The sequence below is a fragment of the Cardiocondyla obscurior genome, linkage group LG07, assembly GCF_019399895.1.
Source record: "Cardiocondyla obscurior isolate alpha-2009 linkage group LG07, Cobs3.1, whole genome shotgun sequence".
Classification (NCBI taxonomy): Eukaryota; Metazoa; Arthropoda; class Insecta; order Hymenoptera; family Formicidae; genus Cardiocondyla; species Cardiocondyla obscurior.
In genome coordinates this window covers 2,131,157-2,149,321 of record NC_091870.1, presented here as the reverse complement: position 1 = coordinate 2,149,321, position 18,165 = coordinate 2,131,157, and the positions used below count along the sequence as shown (strand labels likewise).

Below are 18,165 nucleotides of genomic sequence, written 5' to 3'. Positions count from 1 at the left end.
TAGAACTTTGTTTAATATTTTTATAAATAAAATTTGTAAACTTCTAAAATCCTGTTAAAATGTTTGCTTTCAAATCCTAACAAATAAACTCCTACAATAAGTATATGATTTTTAAAGGATATTAGGTATTAATTTTATTGATAATTATAAATGCGCCAGTTTTTTATTTCAAATTTTTTGTAAGAAAGACGTACGCGTATACTTGGCGCTAAAACTAATTTTTATTTAATATAATTATTAAAATATACTTCATGTTTTGTTATAATTTATAGCAAATGTATATGTAATACTTTTAGAAACGTAAGGTTTAAAGAAAAATGCCTATAACAATAATTAAGATAGTTTGCTGTTTAATAATCATTTATTATATGTATGTCTACTTCTGCATATACAATTTGAGTAAGCAACGTATAAACAATAAATAATATTACTCTGTGTTCACTGGTTAATTTATTTTTATTATTTTTATTATTAATTTTATTGATAATTATAAACGCACCAGTTTTTTATTTCAAATTTTTTGTAAGAAAGACGTACGCGTATACTTGGCGCTAAAACTAATTTTTATTTAATATAATTATTAAAATATACCTCATGTTTTGTTATAATTTATAGCAAATGTATATGTAATACTTTTAGAAACGTAAGGTTTAAAGAAAAATGCCTATAACAATAATTAAGATAGTTTGCTGTTTAATAATCATTTATTATATGTATGTCTACTTCTGCATATACAATTTGAGTACGCAACGTATAAACAATAAATAATATTACTCTGTGTTCACTGGTTAATTTATTTTTGTGACTTAATGTCATGGCAACGCGAACGGAGGTAACACTTATAGTGTTAATATATATATTACAACACAATTTAAATTCATGTTTATAAAACAAAGTTAAGCATTATGTATGTACACTTGTATTATATATAAATGCAGTACATGTTTCTTTTGATCGAAGCTGCAGTCTTTTATTTACTTCAAATTTTAAACCAAACTAGCGGTACCAATATTAATTACAACGTTGTCAGCATTTCGTTCGTAAACTGTTATATCGTGTTGCCTCGGTTGTTCTAATAAGGCAGCAAGTTGTTCTCCACTAGTAAATGATCCTGTTGAAGGTGATAAGATTACATCACATTCCAGTTGACCTGTAAGATTGAGACATATATAACAATTATTTTTCATAATCATATTACGGCAATATTAAAAGATATAAATTTTGACTGACAAAAAAAAACATTTAATTAATTTACAAATTTTAATAAATATATATTTAAAAAGTATTGACTCAGTCAGTTATTTTCGCCAGCTTACCCGACAAGGAGGGTGATGCACCTTTGCTGGAGCCATACATGCGGGTGCTGTATCCAGAATCATTATGTGTATCGTGCAGAGGTGGTGTTGGGCTGTACACAGGATTGCGTGATCTGTACGGCATTCTCGCGATACTGTCATAAGGTACGTTTTTGCAGATAACTTTTCTACCATTCAGCTCTTTGTATGTTTTCGATTCTTCGACGTCGTCTTCTCCTTCGCTGCTCTCGCTTTCGTTATCTGCAACATTTCATTATCTGATAATATCGATTAGGATAAATTATTCGAATCAATATATGTAAAGTTGACATTTTACTATAGTTAATATTTTAATCCAAATTAAAGTAATTTCTTTTTCTCGCAGCTGTACTAAACTACATTAATTTCTACGATCTAATAAATCCTACCGTATTTTGTTATTGACAAAATGTTATTACCTTGCGAATGTATCCTTTGATTTTGTGAACATTTAGTATGTTCATCCAGGCTGATCTGTTCACCGCCTGCAGAGTGAATTCGCCAACCATTATGCATATCAGGTACTTGCTGAAACCGTTTGATCATCTCATGAACGCTGCGGCGGCCGTTCCACTCTGTCACATTTCCACCGCTAATTTTTTGAATCTTATTTTCATCCACAGATATATTGGTGCCGTGCATGTCGTATGACACGTAATTCTGAAAAACAAGACAGTTTTAACATATACTATATTTAATATATATTATTTTGATTTTTATACATAAAATTTTAAGATAATTAATAAATTATTTTATACATAAATTATTTAGATATCTAAATGTAAAATTATGTTACAAAAGAAAAAATTTTATTCTTATAAGATCTTTTAATATAGTGTATCGTATGTATTAAACAAGCAAATATAATAAAATTTTATCTTACTCTTTGCTGACGTCTACCCTTTACAGGAACTAAATCTGTCGGCGCTATATCCAAGGACGAAGTTTCACCCTGCCTAACGGCTCCGTCAAACGTTTCATTCAATTTTGGAGGAATATCCAATACTCTAAGCGTCGATTTAGTCACTCCGGATCCCGAAGGTAGATCTCTCATGGACGTGCTAAGTCTAGGAATGGCCGGTATGTCAAGATCATCTAGACTACCGCGACTAATTGGCGTTTCTCCAGGAATTTCAAAACTACGATCTTGCGGTCGGTCATCTAATAGATCCTCTAATGATCTTGTTCTCGCTGGTAGTATCACATCTGACTGATTGTAATTCGTTTTCGGTGGTCTTTCACTATATCTACCTTTTCCACCGCGTTGCAAACGTTGCTGAAGATGCGAATATCTCTCGTCGCATCTAGACCGCTCTTCCTGAACGCATCTAGTTAACTCTGAAATTTGTCCTCTGGTCCTCCTCTCTAGATTAGCCACCTTTAGATCTAGCTTTTCATGTGCTTGATCAATGTGCGCTTTTAATTCGGCCTTGTCCCGTTCGAGCTTCGCCTCCATGTGCCGGAAAAATGGTGCGCAATAACACGTGTATCCTACACCCACCGGACCCTTTCTAATATTGCCCGCCAGATCTAGGTAGTACTGTTCACCGCGTTCTAAAGGATCAGAAGGTAGTGAATCCAAACGTGGTTGAGGAAACGCTTCTGGATCCGGATAATAATGACAGCCATACGGGGACCACTGTCGACCCATTATAGCTTTTTCAAAACGAACTTTGTGCTGCTTGCTATTAGATTTATATTTCTTTCGGTCTTTCTTCGAACTACTTCCGCCACCTCCGCTAGTACCACTTTCGGTTTTTTCTCGTTTTTTGTCCGACTTCATTACCTTACCTGTTAACATTTAAAACAATAAATATAGTTCATAAAATTAATAATTTTGTCGCTTTTGTATTTAAATATATATGTCTGTACACTCGCATGCCCGTGTAAAATATAAATAAAATTCATTGCAAAATATATATAAATATAATATAAAATATAAAATTAAAATTAATTCATATAAGTATAAACTAAGCTATATTAATGATTAAATCTCTACCGTCATCTATTTTTCCATCTAACGAATCTCCCTCGCGGCTTTTGCTACGCGATCGACTTTTGCCGCGAGCTCTGGAAATAATTTCTAAAATTTCGGTATGATTTTTACGGCGGGCAATATCCTTCGCCGTTTCGCCTTGCTTATTTCGTAGACTTCGATCACAACCAGCCTCTAAAAGAATGCGTGTCAATTTTCGGCGACCCATTGCCGCGGCTATATGCAAAGCAGTATCACCATTCTAAAAGAAAATAAGCAAACAATGTATATCATAAATAATTAAACGAGTGAAGATACATGTATAATAAATAGCAAAATTATTTTTGAAGTAATTTTAAAGCAATTAAATTCAACTATAAATTACATAATTATAATTATATCATTTAATAGACAATTTGTATTATACTTTACTTACTTTATTTTGATCGGACACTTTGCACAAAGCCGAGATTAATATACGCATTACACCGGCGTGGCCGTAACGTGCGGAGGTATGAAGCGGTGTATCACCATACTGAAATGAGTAAATTAACAATAATTAATTGATAAACGAAAAAGCAGCCGTTAATACTAAATCTCGCAATTTTCTCTTTCGCTCCACGTGCCGATAAAACACTGTGATAAAACGATACGTAAAAAAAAAAAAAAAAGAAAAAAAAAAAAAAAAGAACGAAAGAATCGGTGGATCGCTCACGTTATTCTGAAGATCGGGATTGCTGCCGGCTAGGAGGAGCTCTCGACAGCTTTGATTATGGCCGTTTTGACAGGCAAGGTGAAGCGGTGCAAATCCGGCGAGATTCCTGGCGTGCAGTGGGGCTCGTTGAGTCCCGAGGGCCTTTGCCAGAACCGCCACGGTCCGACTGTAGCCGCGCCACGATGCCTCGTGGAGTGCCGAGTTTCCATGCTGAAAACAAGCAGACATATTCATCGGGATTCGCTCGGTGCACAGCTTAAACTACAAGGTGTCTCGGAAGAGGCATGGACCTCAGCTTTTAACGTTAAACACGAGACGAAATAAAGTTCTCCCTAACTTATTACATAGCGACTCTACTCAAGTCGCGGGATGCTAACCTTGTTTTAATTTCAAAATAACCTTACATGAAAAAATAACTCAGCTTTCGGCTTTGCGGGGTGATAATTAATATGTTATCGGGATAATTCTTCGGAATAGCAGTACCGTTTGCTCGCGATCGATTGCGCTAAATTGAAATCCCCGTCGGCTCGCCATCGACTTCACAGAAGTTGCTGTGACATGCCGCGTGTACAGTGCGCGATCGCGCAGCTGGTGCTCAGAGAACTGGTGTACGGTACACGGTGTAGCGCAACAAAGGAAAAAGGCGGATGAGGCAAAAGAGGATGACCGAGAGACTTACAACCGCTCGCCCATACTCGGCGAACAGTCGCTGGTCGATGAACCGTGCCATGCCACTCGCGACAGCATCGCCGCATACATTTAACCCATACGTGTACAATGCTACCTGATATATAGGGTGTCTCGCTGAAAGCTTTGACAATTTCACCTGAACGTTTTAATTATTTCTGTCTAAAAGCCAAAGGCTTAATTTCACGGCAATAGTTAACAGAATTAATTATTAATTTATTTTTTACATACAAAAAAAAAAGAAACATTTTATATATTGAAAAAATTAAAACACGGATTTATGTATATTATAAACTATTTTTTAAATCAATTTTAAACTTAAAGCAACGACAGTTTAAAAGACAATTATTTTACACGCCACACTTTTTTCGCACATGTATATAAATATTTTAAAAACTCTTGCAAGTATATAAAATTATATATTATTGTAAAAAAATTAAATACTTTTATTTTAAAACTGTTTTGTCTATTATTATATATTAAAGGTATTAATTTTTTTTTCTTTCCGTGTAGTAAATGCGTTGAAACGTAAAATTAATGAAAACTTTTGTTTCTAAATACATGATGTTGTAATTCAGAAAAATGAATATTTGTTAGAAGTGAATTCGTTCTTAGCACCAAGCTGACATATGTCAGGATGGCCGAGCGGTCTAAGGCGCCAGACTCAAGGTTCGTAACCTTACCCGTTTATGACGGGTATATCCGAGGCTTCTGGTCCTCTCTGAGGGCGTGGGTTCGAATCCCACTTCTGACAAAATTTTTTTTATACCAAATATATATTTCATTATCTCGACATTATCGTTTTATTATCCAAACATCCCGCTATAACAAATCATAGATAATTTTACACAAAAATAAAATCCCGTAAACTGCAAGACTTTCTGCATTATATGTACATGTTTTTATACCTAGCGTTCGTATTATAAATCGTTGCATAAACTCAAACTTTTATTTCACTTTATTTAATAGTTTTTATTACGTTTAAATATATATATTTTTTTTTAATTACGTTGTAGTCGTGTAATATTTTTTTATTTTAATTCTTTTCACGTTTAAATTAAAATTTCGTAAAAATGAAGCTGGTGTCTTTCGTCGACAGATAGTTAACGTCAATACCTAGATACCACGCGGTGAAGACGGCTGTTTATTCAAGGTCACGCAGTAATAACGGATATCAAGTTATCCAGGTTCGTAAGTACCTGGTCGTGTGTGAATCATGTGGTGTCGGTCACATTCGCGGGTATAAATGCTACTCCCACGCGTACGTTAGCCGGTTATATCCGGCGGGATGCGTTACCGCGTCGTGGAGTGTGTTTTAATGTATTCACCCCTCCAACGAAGGAGAAGAATCAGACCGGGCATGCTAATTGCCTGGCGGAACAATAGTGGGATTCCTTTGGTCGGGCATGCGATTTCCCTGGCCGCGTTGTATCGTACATCGGGAATAATTTCATTTTACTTCAACCCACGTATGTGTTGTACGCGCGCAGCATGTACCCTGACGCTTTTTACGAATCGTCTCGTGCTCACGTTCGACATCCAGCCGTGACGGCCGAATGCTTTGCCGACTTAACCGACGCGAGAATAAAAAAGAAATCTCATTTCCCTTTTTTCCATAAAATTACACTAACTGCATTAATTGGTTAACAAAAAGAACATACGTAAGGTGTCACTCGTTGAATGCTATTATTATTAATTATTTAAAAATACAGAGGCGTTTTTCTCATCAATATTTTAATCATTAAATAACAAATTATTTTTCTTTTTAAAACAAAGTACAAAATAGGAATGTAAAGATGAATATTAAGTAATTATGTCAGAGATATTGATTTTTATAAAAGTTGATCATAGGTCTTCATGTATAGGGTAACTACCCCCTACAGACCGTGTGGCCTAACGGATAAGGCGTCGGACTTCGGATCCGAAGATTGCAGGTTCGAATCCTGTCACGGTCGTATGTTCTTTTTGTTTCCGTTTTTTTCTTTTTTTTTATGGAAAAGATACAAACAACTATGCAAAAACGAACACTATAATATAATGTGTGAAAGTATATCGTTAAGACTATCATAAAAATCTTTAATTTAATGTTGGTAACGTTTAAAAGAAAAAAGGGATTGAGGTTTTCCAAAAATATTACGTTTAAAAGTTTAATTAAATTTATGTGATCTAATAAACGCATTCAGAATTAACAAGGGAGGAAAAAAAAACATTTTTAATATCCTAGACTATGTAACGTATATTTAATAAAACAGAATTTATGCAACACTACTCACATCATCAGCGGTGCTAACGTCGACGCCCTGCAGCAACAGGATCTCACACACTTCCACATGACCACCTGCTGCGGCGAGCAATAAGGGCCCCCGGCCATTCTGAAACACGACAGGAATTCTGAATGTCTTCGCGCAACCGTACCCGATAAAACTTACTAATTAAGAGCCGCGCACCGAAAATACTTGAAAATGAATCTCTTCTGTTAATGTCTGATAAAATTTCTTAATCAACTATATTTAATCCTTTCAGTACAAGTTAATATCGCATAAAGGTATTTCTCAGACATAAATCTTTTATCACGTATTAAGTCTTAAGTAAAAAAATAAAAAATACATTGTCCCAAGTTCATACCGCAAATTTAAAATATTGTACTTTAATAAAAATAAAAGATTAAATTAATAAGTATATTGTATGAGAATTTATTTAAATACTATACATATTTAATTTAAGCGACACGTGCCACGCTTTATAAGAAATCATACCGCATACGATAGTGAAGTAATTAATAGATGAAATTAATATATTGCTGTCAGTTGCTCTCGAAGCCGTTAATAAAGCTTTCCAGTCAGCATCGCGAGCAATTAAAAGCGGAATTCAATTTAACGCCTTACGATAGGCTTGAAGTTTCTGGACGATGTTAATCAATTTATCAAATTTTTTTCCACTTTATTCTTTCCGTGAAGTAATTAATTATTTAGAATATTTTTGTATTATTCATGTAATTTTAAAAATAAAACATTATTGGCATAAAACTCGTTAATATTAAAAGATTGCAGAATATATTGTAATATATAAGCTAACAAAATGATTTATTTATATATCTGCTTTAAATAAATTATATAAAGTGGTAAAAAATTTTAACGAATCACCCTAGCTGTTACGTGTGTGTGTGATGACTAAGAATTTCAGTCAGAAAGACTTACTTCGTCAGGCAACGGTTTAACGTTTTCGTTGAGCAAACGTGCAACTCGATCAACGTCACCATGAGCAGCTGCCTCGCGCAACTTTTCTGCCATTCCAATCGCACACCTGTAAGCAGAACAATATGTATAGTTTTAAATATAGCGTAACATAAGTTTTACAATTATTCTGCTATTTCAGTTTAACACGCATTTAATAATTGCACTTTTATTTTTCAAATAGCATTATGTACCTAATTTTAACGAGCTAAATCATCCGTATAGTTTGTCACTTTGAATGTTAGAAATAATCTAAAATGCAATTTATCTGCGGTGATAAACGCGTTGAAATTTAAACAGATATAAATAAACCACGACAACGCTCAATGGAATTCTCGTTAAGAAACAATTAATTTCTCTTTCTCTGCGATCCGCGAACAAATTTGTGGGTGAAGCTCGTAGTTTTTTAGTGGTATCTAGAATTTATTTTATTTCCTGTATTCGCGTCGTATAATCCGTATAACGTGCGGACAGTAAATTATCCCGATACCTGGCGTGGCAGTATATAATCTGAGATCCGAAGTGCGTACTCGCGCTAATGAGATAGACTTACGCTTTCCTGACGGAGCAAGACTCGTCGTTCGTTTGTAACATTAATCTCGCTCGTGGTTATTTCTTTATAGCGCCTCTCTATAACGACTCCAGAAATAACGTTGATGTGAACCAATGATAATACACGAAGGAAGAATTTATGAGCGACTCGTGAAAGTACCGTGAGGTGCGAACTAATATGTAATCTAAATGAAAAAATTTTTTTTCCCTTTCTGGCAATTTAGACGGCTGGAACTCTGTCGGTTTTGAGTTTAACGCGAAATGTTCTACTATTTGAGAATTTCCGCGGAGTGCTACCAAATATCTAGTCTAAATTTTTTAATTAGAAAAAAAAGTGTGGCCTCTTGAACGGCTAGAACTCCGTTGGTTTTGACTTCTGCGTGAAATGTTATAAAACATATCGAAAAAAAACTCCTCGAGGGGCCATCGAAACTTCCGCGACCCACCCTAAAATAATGAGATGTATCCGGTTTATTTAAACTCATTAACAACGTACGCCGTTATGCATCGTAACGCTAAATTCACATATCAGGCAGGGTATACTCTACGGAATCACGCTTCATCGATTCAAATGCAGATGGGCGCGAATTACCGTGTACTTACGTGCATGTACGTACGATGTTTTCCTTACTGAAGCAAGTAATAATTTTCAAATTTTCTCTAATCCTGTCTCGCCTTTAATAAATCGACGAACGTAGACTTAAAAAGTCAATATTTCAAAAGAAAATTAAGTTCCAATGTGAGCCTTTAAAGGATAATTAAATTAATATTTACATTTAGGTATCAGCTAAGAACTTCTACTTAAAAATCATGTACTTTTAGAATTTTTATAAACTTTTGTTAATTTAAGTAGAAATAAAATAGTAAAATTTGTTTTATATTAAATATATAATTAATAAGTAAAGCTCCAAAAGAGTATAAATATGCTCACCGGCCATATACGCTTATCCAGAGGGTATCACTTGCGAAAATAATCCTTTTTAATCCGTATTGATAATCGTCGAACAGTGCGTTTTTTTTTTACACAATCACAATCTCTCTCCAATCCAAGAGCACAAAAAGCACATTGCTGTTTCCTTACAATACTTAGAATAAGCTATCACATGAAGACTTGATCTTCTTGTTGATATCACACAGGGTAAACGTTATTATTGAGCACCAAGTATAAGAAATCATCGTTAGGAGAACGATACTTGATCTGTGGAAGTTAATAAAATTATTACAAAATGCACCACAAGCATTAAAGTCTTCTGAAGGTGTCTATGACTCTAGCTAATGCTACCAAAATTTTACCTGCCTACTGGCAATTTCAATGCCTGGACAGTAAAGTCAGGATTGTTTATTGTTAAATCTCACAGAATGTCTAAACGTTTTGACTTTCTAAATATTTTTGTCTTACGCCTGATTAGCAACGATTAGATTAAAAAAAAAACTTTTATTTAATGGTATAATAAAACCGAATATTGAAATAAATTATTCCGATATTTTTGGTAGCATTAAGTAATATGCAATTAATAGATTTTATTAACAAATGTAACTTTTCTTTAATTTTTATACTTACAACATTATTATAATATAGCGACGTATAAAAAGAAATAGATTTTAAAATCTACATTTATATCGTTTACATTTTAGTTAAAAAAAATATATATATATTTACTGTACCTGATTAAAATTATTTCACGAGATTATTTGCTTCTTGAAAAAATTTCTTTAACGAAACGTTATTCTAGTATTTTTTAAATAGTATCGCATTCCTTCATGATTGCAACAATTAACATCACGATTATGCAAACGATTTGTCGGGTTTATAACCTCCGAGAGTTTCCTATAACTATAATTATGATTCCCCAACTTCATCCTCAATTATTTCCAATTAACGTTTCCATTTTCTCCTTCAAATTCTCGACATCTTCAACGAAAAGATCACAGATTACAGCCAAAGCTATTCCACAAGTTAGGGCACTCGCGCGGATGCGCATCACTTCTATACTTTCTTCACTTTTAGCGACGCACACCGAGCTCGTCGATGTATCGGCATTTAGTTGAACTTGCAGAATACACTATTTCGTGCGTGCTCTTGAACGCGTTCCCTCGATCAAAAGGGCAGCCTTACCGAGACTGGTCGCGTCGGGAGAAAGCTGCAACTCGTGAGCGAGTGGTTCTTCAAGAACCAACTTCAGTACCGTCGCAAGTCGTACCAATCGACAAGATCCGGAAGAGAAAGATGAAGAACAGAAGGTATTGAAAAGTATAACGAAATATACGTCTGACTAAATAATAAGAAGCAATTGGAACAATTAATGAAATTTAACTTTACAGAACTTCACTGTAAATTAATCATCTCCATTTTTAATTACGTAGGATTAATTAACACCCGGTTTAATCGTACTTTATTTTAATAATTAAATATATATAAATTTTTTTTTAGGTTATAGATGCTTACTTTATTGATTTAAATATGTATACACGATACATTTCCGTAATGTATACGTAAGCTTCATAGAACCTTGGGTAACTAAAAACCTGTTGGCCGATACTGATTCCTACTACCAGAAGAATCACCTTTACCACCATGCCCTCACCATTCCGCTACGACAACCGGACTATCCGAGCTATACAGTAACTATGTATCTGTTATGTCTTGATCAGCAACATAACTAATGATGGCAACGAAATCAATATTCATTTGCATAAAAAAAAATTTATGTTACGTCTTCATTACGACTGAATTCTAGGAATAGAAAAGGAAAAAAAGGAATGTGAAATATGATTAAAAAAAAAGATACGTCTTATGAATAACATTTTTTTTAAAGAATTAGACTATACGCTATTTTTTACCTGTATTTTTAAATTTTAGATATACATCTATTCCTTTTTAATTAAAAAGATAAAATATTATTGCAATAAAATCTAATTAAATAGAACAAATTTTGTGCTTATTTTTTGAATACGTTTTTTGTAATAAAAAGACAATACTACCTAAAAGAGTTTTGTAATGACTTATATCCTTTGTTGAAGTATCTAAAGTGTTCTGTAGATTTTCAATTATAGTTATAATGATCCTGATTTCCGTTTCAAAAATATCTAAATGATTGACGATCTCGTACAGCCAAGGAAGCATGCCATATCCACGTACAAGAAGTAAAGATGCTTTGGGAATTCTCGTAGCAGAGGCAATTACTTCTAAAATTAATTTCTAAAAGAAAAATTAATTAAATAAATAATACAATAATTGAAATAATCGATAGTTAATTGTTTTAGCTACTTAATGATTTTATTTATCGAGTAAATATGCATTTTGTGAATGTGAAATTCGTTTACCTTGGTTTTGACGTCCGGAAGTGCGCAAATATAAAAATCTAGAAGGATTTTAAATAACATACATTTCATGGCCACATTTACATCGTTTTCATCTTTTATACCATCTCGAATATTTTCTAAGATCCAATGCCGGTGCACATTGTGCTCTACATGTGAACTATGCAGCAACTGCAATAGCTCTGGTATAGTATTTAAGTCCAATGCGATTTTGGCCATTAGAAAAGTATGTAAAGGCGAATAAAGTGGGTGCAGAGGTTGACTTGCGATCAGCGAAGTTCTAGCTAAGAAAGTGGTCATCAGGCAACTCAAACGGACATCTTTTAACGAGCAATTTAAAGAAGTGATTCCATTTCGCAAAGCGTCAATTAGACGCATCCATAATAACTTTTCTTTAGACCTAATAAAGAAAAGAAATTTAATTTATCGAATTTAGTCATTGTAATAACAAAAGTATTTTTTTGTTAAAAATATAAACGATATACACTGATCATAATACATAATTTAATTATTTTCATGCTTAATTATTAAAATTGCTACTGTACTTTGATGCTTCCAGATGAAAGTAGTATCTGGAAATGACGGTATATGCCGTCAACCGAACATCGCTCGAATTACTGCAGCATGCAGCAAGTACTAACGCTAATGCTCCACTCTGGGTTATTTTGTGACACGCAACGATATTATTTTCTGCCAATAAGGTACACAGCAACGGCAAATAAAATGCCGGATCATACACATTACTGTTTTCATGCATTTCATTACTCTACAAAAATCAATAAAATTTTTATTAATATAATAAAAATAATTCACATTATAAATTTAAGTAAAATTTTTATATTATTTCTAAGGCTTCTTGTGACTTAAATTAAAATTAAAAAATATATAAATATTTAAATCGCTTACTTTGATTCCTCTGTGTATGGGATAATTTCTTATAGTCTCATTAACGGTATCCTTATTAAATAAGTTAAAAATCTCGGAAGTGGAAGGTTGCCTCCACAAAGCAGTATCAGTTTCTCCTTTTACACTGTAACGTGTTGCTGCAGCGCTTCCCCATAGGTACGGCCAGTACTGCTGAAGCTTAATGTTATGAGTTTCATAATACTGAAGAATCTGAAAAAGATTGAACATTAATAATTCTATTATTCCGATTCCCGGTCCGTGTTAAAATGTTTACCTGCAAAATGCGTTGATCAACATGGCAAAGGGTAGCATTATAAGCCGAAAGATAAAGAGGTACGTGCGAAGCATTCATTACAGAATGATTTTTCCGGGTGAGTATTTTCAATAATTCGATTAAATCGCCTGAAACAAAATTTATGTTAGTCGTTTTGTTAACGTTTTTTTTTTTATATAACGATAGATCCTCGCGTGACCAAGCTCACCTTTAATGAGAGACGATCCAAGCATAATATTAACAAACTCCGAGTGAGACGTCGTCATTTCGAACAGCATTTTCGCATATTCATCATCAGTATTATCTTTATAAGCGATATCACACAAATTGCTCAAGGTTTTCAGTACGTTCGATTGAATTTCCTCGTTTTTAGCGTCTCTTAAACCGAATTTTAAAGAAAACCTAGTAAATTGCGGCCACGAATAACTTTTGCTTAACGAATTAAAAATAAAATTATCTTCAGTTTTTTTTAAACAAATCACTGCGTTGTTAATCTTTTCGCATAAGACGTTGATTTTTTCTATACTTTTTGATTCCTTTTTTAAAGTCAAAGCTATTATATGCAATAACACTTTTATTAAATCCGTCAAAGGTTTCACTTCAGGCGTTGTTAAGCTTTCGTATTTTTTATATACACCTTCCAGTAATTGTATGAAAGAAACGGACACAAGATCTAGCTTGTCGCCATTCTGAGTAACGTCGTGACAAATTTTCTTGCACAAATTAAGATCAAAAGTGCTCTCTATAAGATAAATTATTGCCGCTGAGTTTTCTTCGATCCAGGGTACGGGATTTTGTGGATCGCTCATATATGTATCGATGTCGCTGTGGTATTGTTCGTACAGACTTTGAAGAAGCTCTTCACTCCACTTGTATTTTAAATTGCTGCCCAATATTGGAAATACAATGTTCCCCTGCTTTGCGTTCTTCGTCTTGAGAAAGTAGTTCATTACCGATGGAATCAGATCGATATTTTCGGTGATCAAGATCGTTATCAACTGAATTGTAGAGGCGGTGATATTTTTTGTTAACAATAACGTAAAAGTATTTATATTAATATTGGAAACGTTGTGTGGGTAGGTAGATAAGTATTTTGACAAAGCTTGTTCCCATTTTTCCACAAAAGACGTCTTACTAGATTTTAAATAAATCAAATGTGAACTAAACTCTTCCACAAAATGCTCGTACAAAGCATCACGTAATTCTGGATCCTTGTCGCAATACATGTCCAGTAATGTTGGAACGACGTGTCCGAATATAGACAGATTTTTTTTATCATTCGAAATAAACATATTCTTCTCCAGCTTCATCAAAGCATATAACAAACTTGCGATATTCTTCGTTCCTATCTGCAATACTTTCAATAATTTAATGGCAATATCATAATTATTATTACAGGCTTCCACAGGATTCTTTTCAATAATATTTCTCAACTGCATAAGGAACTTATCTCTAAACGCAAAGAAAATGTTAGAGATCCCTGCATCGTGTTTCTTGAACAAACAAAAAATAATTTCACAGATATTCAAAATAGTCTCGGTGATCATATATTCCACTGAATCTTTCTCTTTTAAAATTGTTTCGCAAAACGGCGAAAAATAATGTAACAAAATAGGATGAGTAAAAATACATTTTGCATTTTCTTCAAATATTACTACGTTTTCTTGATTTAATTCAACAGAAATGCTTAATAAAAACGTAAGCATAAGTTTGCAATTTTCGTTTCGAGTTTGCCGCAAGTTATTTGACTGCGATAATTGTGCTAAATAAAATACAGTCATTTTCAACAAAGTTTTTACGTCATACGATGATAAGGAGTGCTTAATAATAATTTCTTTGTCATTGTATTTAAAACAATACGTTAAATGGCCATCAAACAGCTCTGAAAATTCATCCAAATCAATTTTTAAATCTGACAATAGTATATTACTCAGTTTATGCGCTAATTTCAGAGGCGACAACTTTCCTTTCAAGGAAATAGATTTTTTACTTGACCAACTCTGTAAGTACTTATAAATTGGCAAGTTGGTTGAATCTTTTGTCATATAAACAAGTAAATCCGGCACAACTTGATAATGAAGAGTATGAACTGTTACGTAAGATAAATAAGCCAAAATCGCAGTGGAATAATTTTTCTCTTTTGTCGTCTTTTGTAATGAACAGTATAAGAGTGGGGATACTGCTGTGCAGGCTTGCATTCTGCAAAGATTAACTTCATCGAAATGGTTAAAAAGAGTGTTATTTGCTTTCTTAGTCTCTTTTATATCAGAATCTTTCGTATCGGAATTTTTTATATCAGAAAGAAAATTATTTGAATTTATCCTATTAAGTAGTTGACTGATTACATCCTTTATATCTTTCGTATCAAAATTAGTGACTTGCTCGTCCTTCCGTTTTATATACATCGTCGAAAATTCTTCTTCACGGGAATTAATGTTCTCAGTTTTATTATACAGTTCATCTATTATGTTCTCTGCCGTTTTTACGTTGAGATTAGTTATCTGATTGTTTATCATTCCTTCCATTTGTGTTATGTTTGTGTTATACTTGTCAATGTGTTTAATGGCGCTTTTTAAGATCGACATAAACCATTGCGTCACCTGCTCAGTTTCTCCTTCGAAATCCACAACCACCGAAAAACCATTGATCCAAATATCTAAGTGATCCTCACAAGTTTCAAGCAAACCTGTCGCGTTTAACAGCATTCTAGTAGCATTGTAACTGTCTGGTGATGGATTTTTTGTACAAATCTGAGAAATTAAAAAGGAAAGAGCTTCCTTAAAAGTCCTTTCTTTTGGCACAAAAATTGAAAAATCTAAGGCAAGCAGGAACTGTATTGTTTTTACTTTCATACAATTTATTTTCTCCATTTTTGTAGTTTCTTCATTTTCACTTTGAAGGCCATTTAAACTCGACAACAACAAATTCGGATGTGAATTAGTCGAGATATCTAACAACTCTGGACATATTTCTTGATACAAAAGAAGAACGCTCAAAATAATATTAAGATGGTCCACCAGCTCTGGATTCTCAACGTTTTCTACGTTCTCCGAAACTTTTATGTCCGAATTATTTTCAAAAGCACGATTCCACGTTTGTAAGATAATTTCAAAGGTGGGGATAGCCCTTAGAATAAAATCTGTTATCTGATGTTGGATCGTAGATGTTTTATAAAGTTCTCTTGCAGCTAAAGAAATAGCTTTCAGCTGATTAACTATTATTAGAAGAAGAGATAAAGCCTCATGTCTGACAGAAAGACTAGCATGCTCTAATCCTGACAAAATGGCAGTTTTTACAATTATATTTGGACTTGCCAAAGAAAGCAATGCATTTATCAAATTGTTCGTTTTCAGTTCCTGATTACAAATTTTTATACAATTAACCGGGTCGACCGATTTAATTATCTGCAAAAAAAGCGGTTAATCAAACTGAAAGAAAGTACGTAAAATAATAATTTAACTCTAGTGTATATCTATAAATATCTCTTACTTTTCCGATAAAATTCAGTAGACAAATCCATTTGGGTGATATTCTAGGTTCAAGAAATGGCTCAATGGCATTGTATTGCGAACGAATTAAATCTGGACAGGCACCCATTATCCTAATAACTAAATCTGCTGGTTTTTTATGTTCCCAAGGTTTTTCTATATTTTGAAGAACTGAATGTATCAGTTGATTGTGCTTATTTCGCGAAGTACCCAACGTTCGGTCATGGAAAATAACTCCATAACGATGTGATGTTAATAAAGTAAGTAAGAACTCATGAACTATATCAGTAATTACCTAAATTACAATAAAAAATAATTAAAAAAAAAAGCAATAACAAAAATCGTTAAATCTTAAATAAAATAATTATTTGCAAAGTTATCATATTAAATAAATTTCCATTTATGTATAAGATATAATGTTAAAATAAAATTCTTAATAGTTGTAACACCATACTTTATAATTATAAGAATTAATAAAATAATTATAAATACCTCTTTGTCTACTACAAAATCCTCACTCTCATCAGAATGAGTTTTATTTTTAGGCCAGTTATTTGGCCCTTTCCAGTTATATAATGATATTAAATTCAATATAGTAGACAATGAAAATACATGCATCTTTGTTGTTTTACTAATGCCAGTATTTTCTAATACATATGTCCTAACAGTGGTTAAAACTAAAGTAACAACTTCTTTTGAATCATATAATAAATCTGAAAAAATGCAACAGAGCATATTATACTTGTCTAACAGTGTTCTGATCACCAGTATATTTCCCTCTACAAGAAAAGCAAGAACAAAGTGAATAAAGCATGTTCTGACACTTTGAGAATCTGTAGGTTTAGTATGTTGCACTAAATTCTCTAGTGTTTGTTGCTGTATAGACAAATGAGCAAGTAGTTCTCTAGCTAAACTGCTATCCAGAGACACTATTGCTGCTAGCAGCTTAAGTACTACCTTACGCTGCTTTGCACTGCTTTGAATTGACAACATTGAGTGAACAATGGACATGTATGAGTTTAACAAGTGACGACATGCTTCTATTGCACCATTTTTATGCTCTGAACATTCTGTCAAGATCCTATAAACAGAAATATGTATTAAAAATAAAAGCCTGGTGCAGAGTCTAACAAGTTACATAAAGTATACGTACTTTATGAGTAAAATATGGATTGCAGAAAAAACGGTGGTAACATTGGCGGTATTTTTCTTATCGGAAGATTCTAATAACCTTAGAACTTCAAGAACACTGCCACCGGCGAGCAGATACTCTACAGCAAGATCTATCTCCTTATTCTCATTACATATCGTCACAAATTTCCTTAGCGAGGTTACGTCGGCGGAAGAAGAGGACAGAAGCCTTCTCAAAGATTTTCCATCAAATATATCTTGTCTGTTGTTGCAAATAGACTCGTTCTTAATATCATTTTTATCACAATCTACATTTTCTCGCGCCGTATCGGGTTCAAGTGAACTACTCTCCTCGAGAGAACCGTTGACTTTACTCTTTTTTGTTAACGTTTCATTTTTGTTTGTCAAGTTTCGCTTGGGTGCTTTCTTTAATTTAGTAATCGCATCCATTCTTGTATCTTTACCGTACGTTTATCCCGCGCACACGTGTTCTACATGAATACCACAATACTTTTTATTTTATCAGCAGCCTACACACGTTTACAAGGC

General features: G+C 33.4%; 2 protein-coding genes and 2 non-coding genes across 6 annotated transcripts; 2 read left to right on the top strand and 2 right to left on the bottom strand.

Annotated features, from left to right (window-relative positions):
- Positions 1 to 669: 669 nt before the first annotated feature.
- Positions 670 to 10,302, bottom strand: Dgo (ankyrin repeat domain containing protein 6 diego). Of its 3 annotated transcripts, XM_070659961.1 has the most exons (12): positions 10,162 to 10,302; positions 9,428 to 9,694; positions 9,100 to 9,241; positions 7,909 to 8,014; positions 6,985 to 7,083; positions 4,025 to 4,234; positions 3,746 to 3,844; positions 3,334 to 3,571; positions 2,218 to 3,125; positions 1,754 to 1,994; positions 1,317 to 1,556; positions 671 to 1,150 (listed from the first exon to the last, which is right to left on the bottom strand). In XM_070659961.1, the coding sequence occupies exons 4-12, from the start codon at positions 7,999 to 8,001 to the stop codon at positions 987 to 989; spliced, it is 2,292 nt and encodes a 763-aa protein (XP_070516062.1). In that variant the 5' UTR covers positions 8,002 to 8,014; positions 9,100 to 9,241; positions 9,428 to 9,694; positions 10,162 to 10,302; the 3' UTR covers positions 671 to 986. The 3 variants fall into 3 exon arrangements, with proteins under 3 accessions (XP_070516064.1, XP_070516062.1, XP_070516063.1); XM_070659962.1 differs by lacking the exon at positions 9,100 to 9,241; XM_070659963.1 differs by lacking the exons at positions 6,985 to 7,083; positions 7,909 to 8,014; positions 9,100 to 9,241; positions 9,428 to 9,694; positions 10,162 to 10,302 and adding an exon at positions 4,508 to 4,913 and having other exon boundaries at positions 670 to 1,150.
- On the top strand, positions 5,343 to 5,465 carry Trnal-caa (transfer RNA leucine (anticodon CAA)). Its single transcript has 2 exons — positions 5,343 to 5,380; positions 5,421 to 5,465. It is a non-coding gene; the product is annotated as a tRNA-Leu (tRNA).
- Positions 6,594 to 6,666, top strand: Trnar-ucg (transfer RNA arginine (anticodon UCG)). The gene has a single exon. It is a non-coding gene; the product is annotated as a tRNA-Arg (tRNA).
- Positions 10,303 to 11,324: 1,022 nt separating the features above from the next.
- LOC139104442 (nucleolar pre-ribosomal-associated protein 1) lies at positions 11,325 to 18,165 on the bottom strand. The gene is made up of 9 exons (XM_070659941.1): positions 17,639 to 18,165; positions 16,978 to 17,566; positions 16,487 to 16,780; positions 13,206 to 16,401; positions 12,998 to 13,125; positions 12,724 to 12,933; positions 12,363 to 12,583; positions 11,821 to 12,217; positions 11,325 to 11,695 (listed from the first exon to the last, which is right to left on the bottom strand). The coding sequence occupies exons 1-9, from the start codon at positions 18,064 to 18,066 to the stop codon at positions 11,414 to 11,416; spliced, it is 5,745 nt and encodes a 1,914-aa protein (XP_070516042.1). The 5' UTR covers positions 18,067 to 18,165; the 3' UTR covers positions 11,325 to 11,413.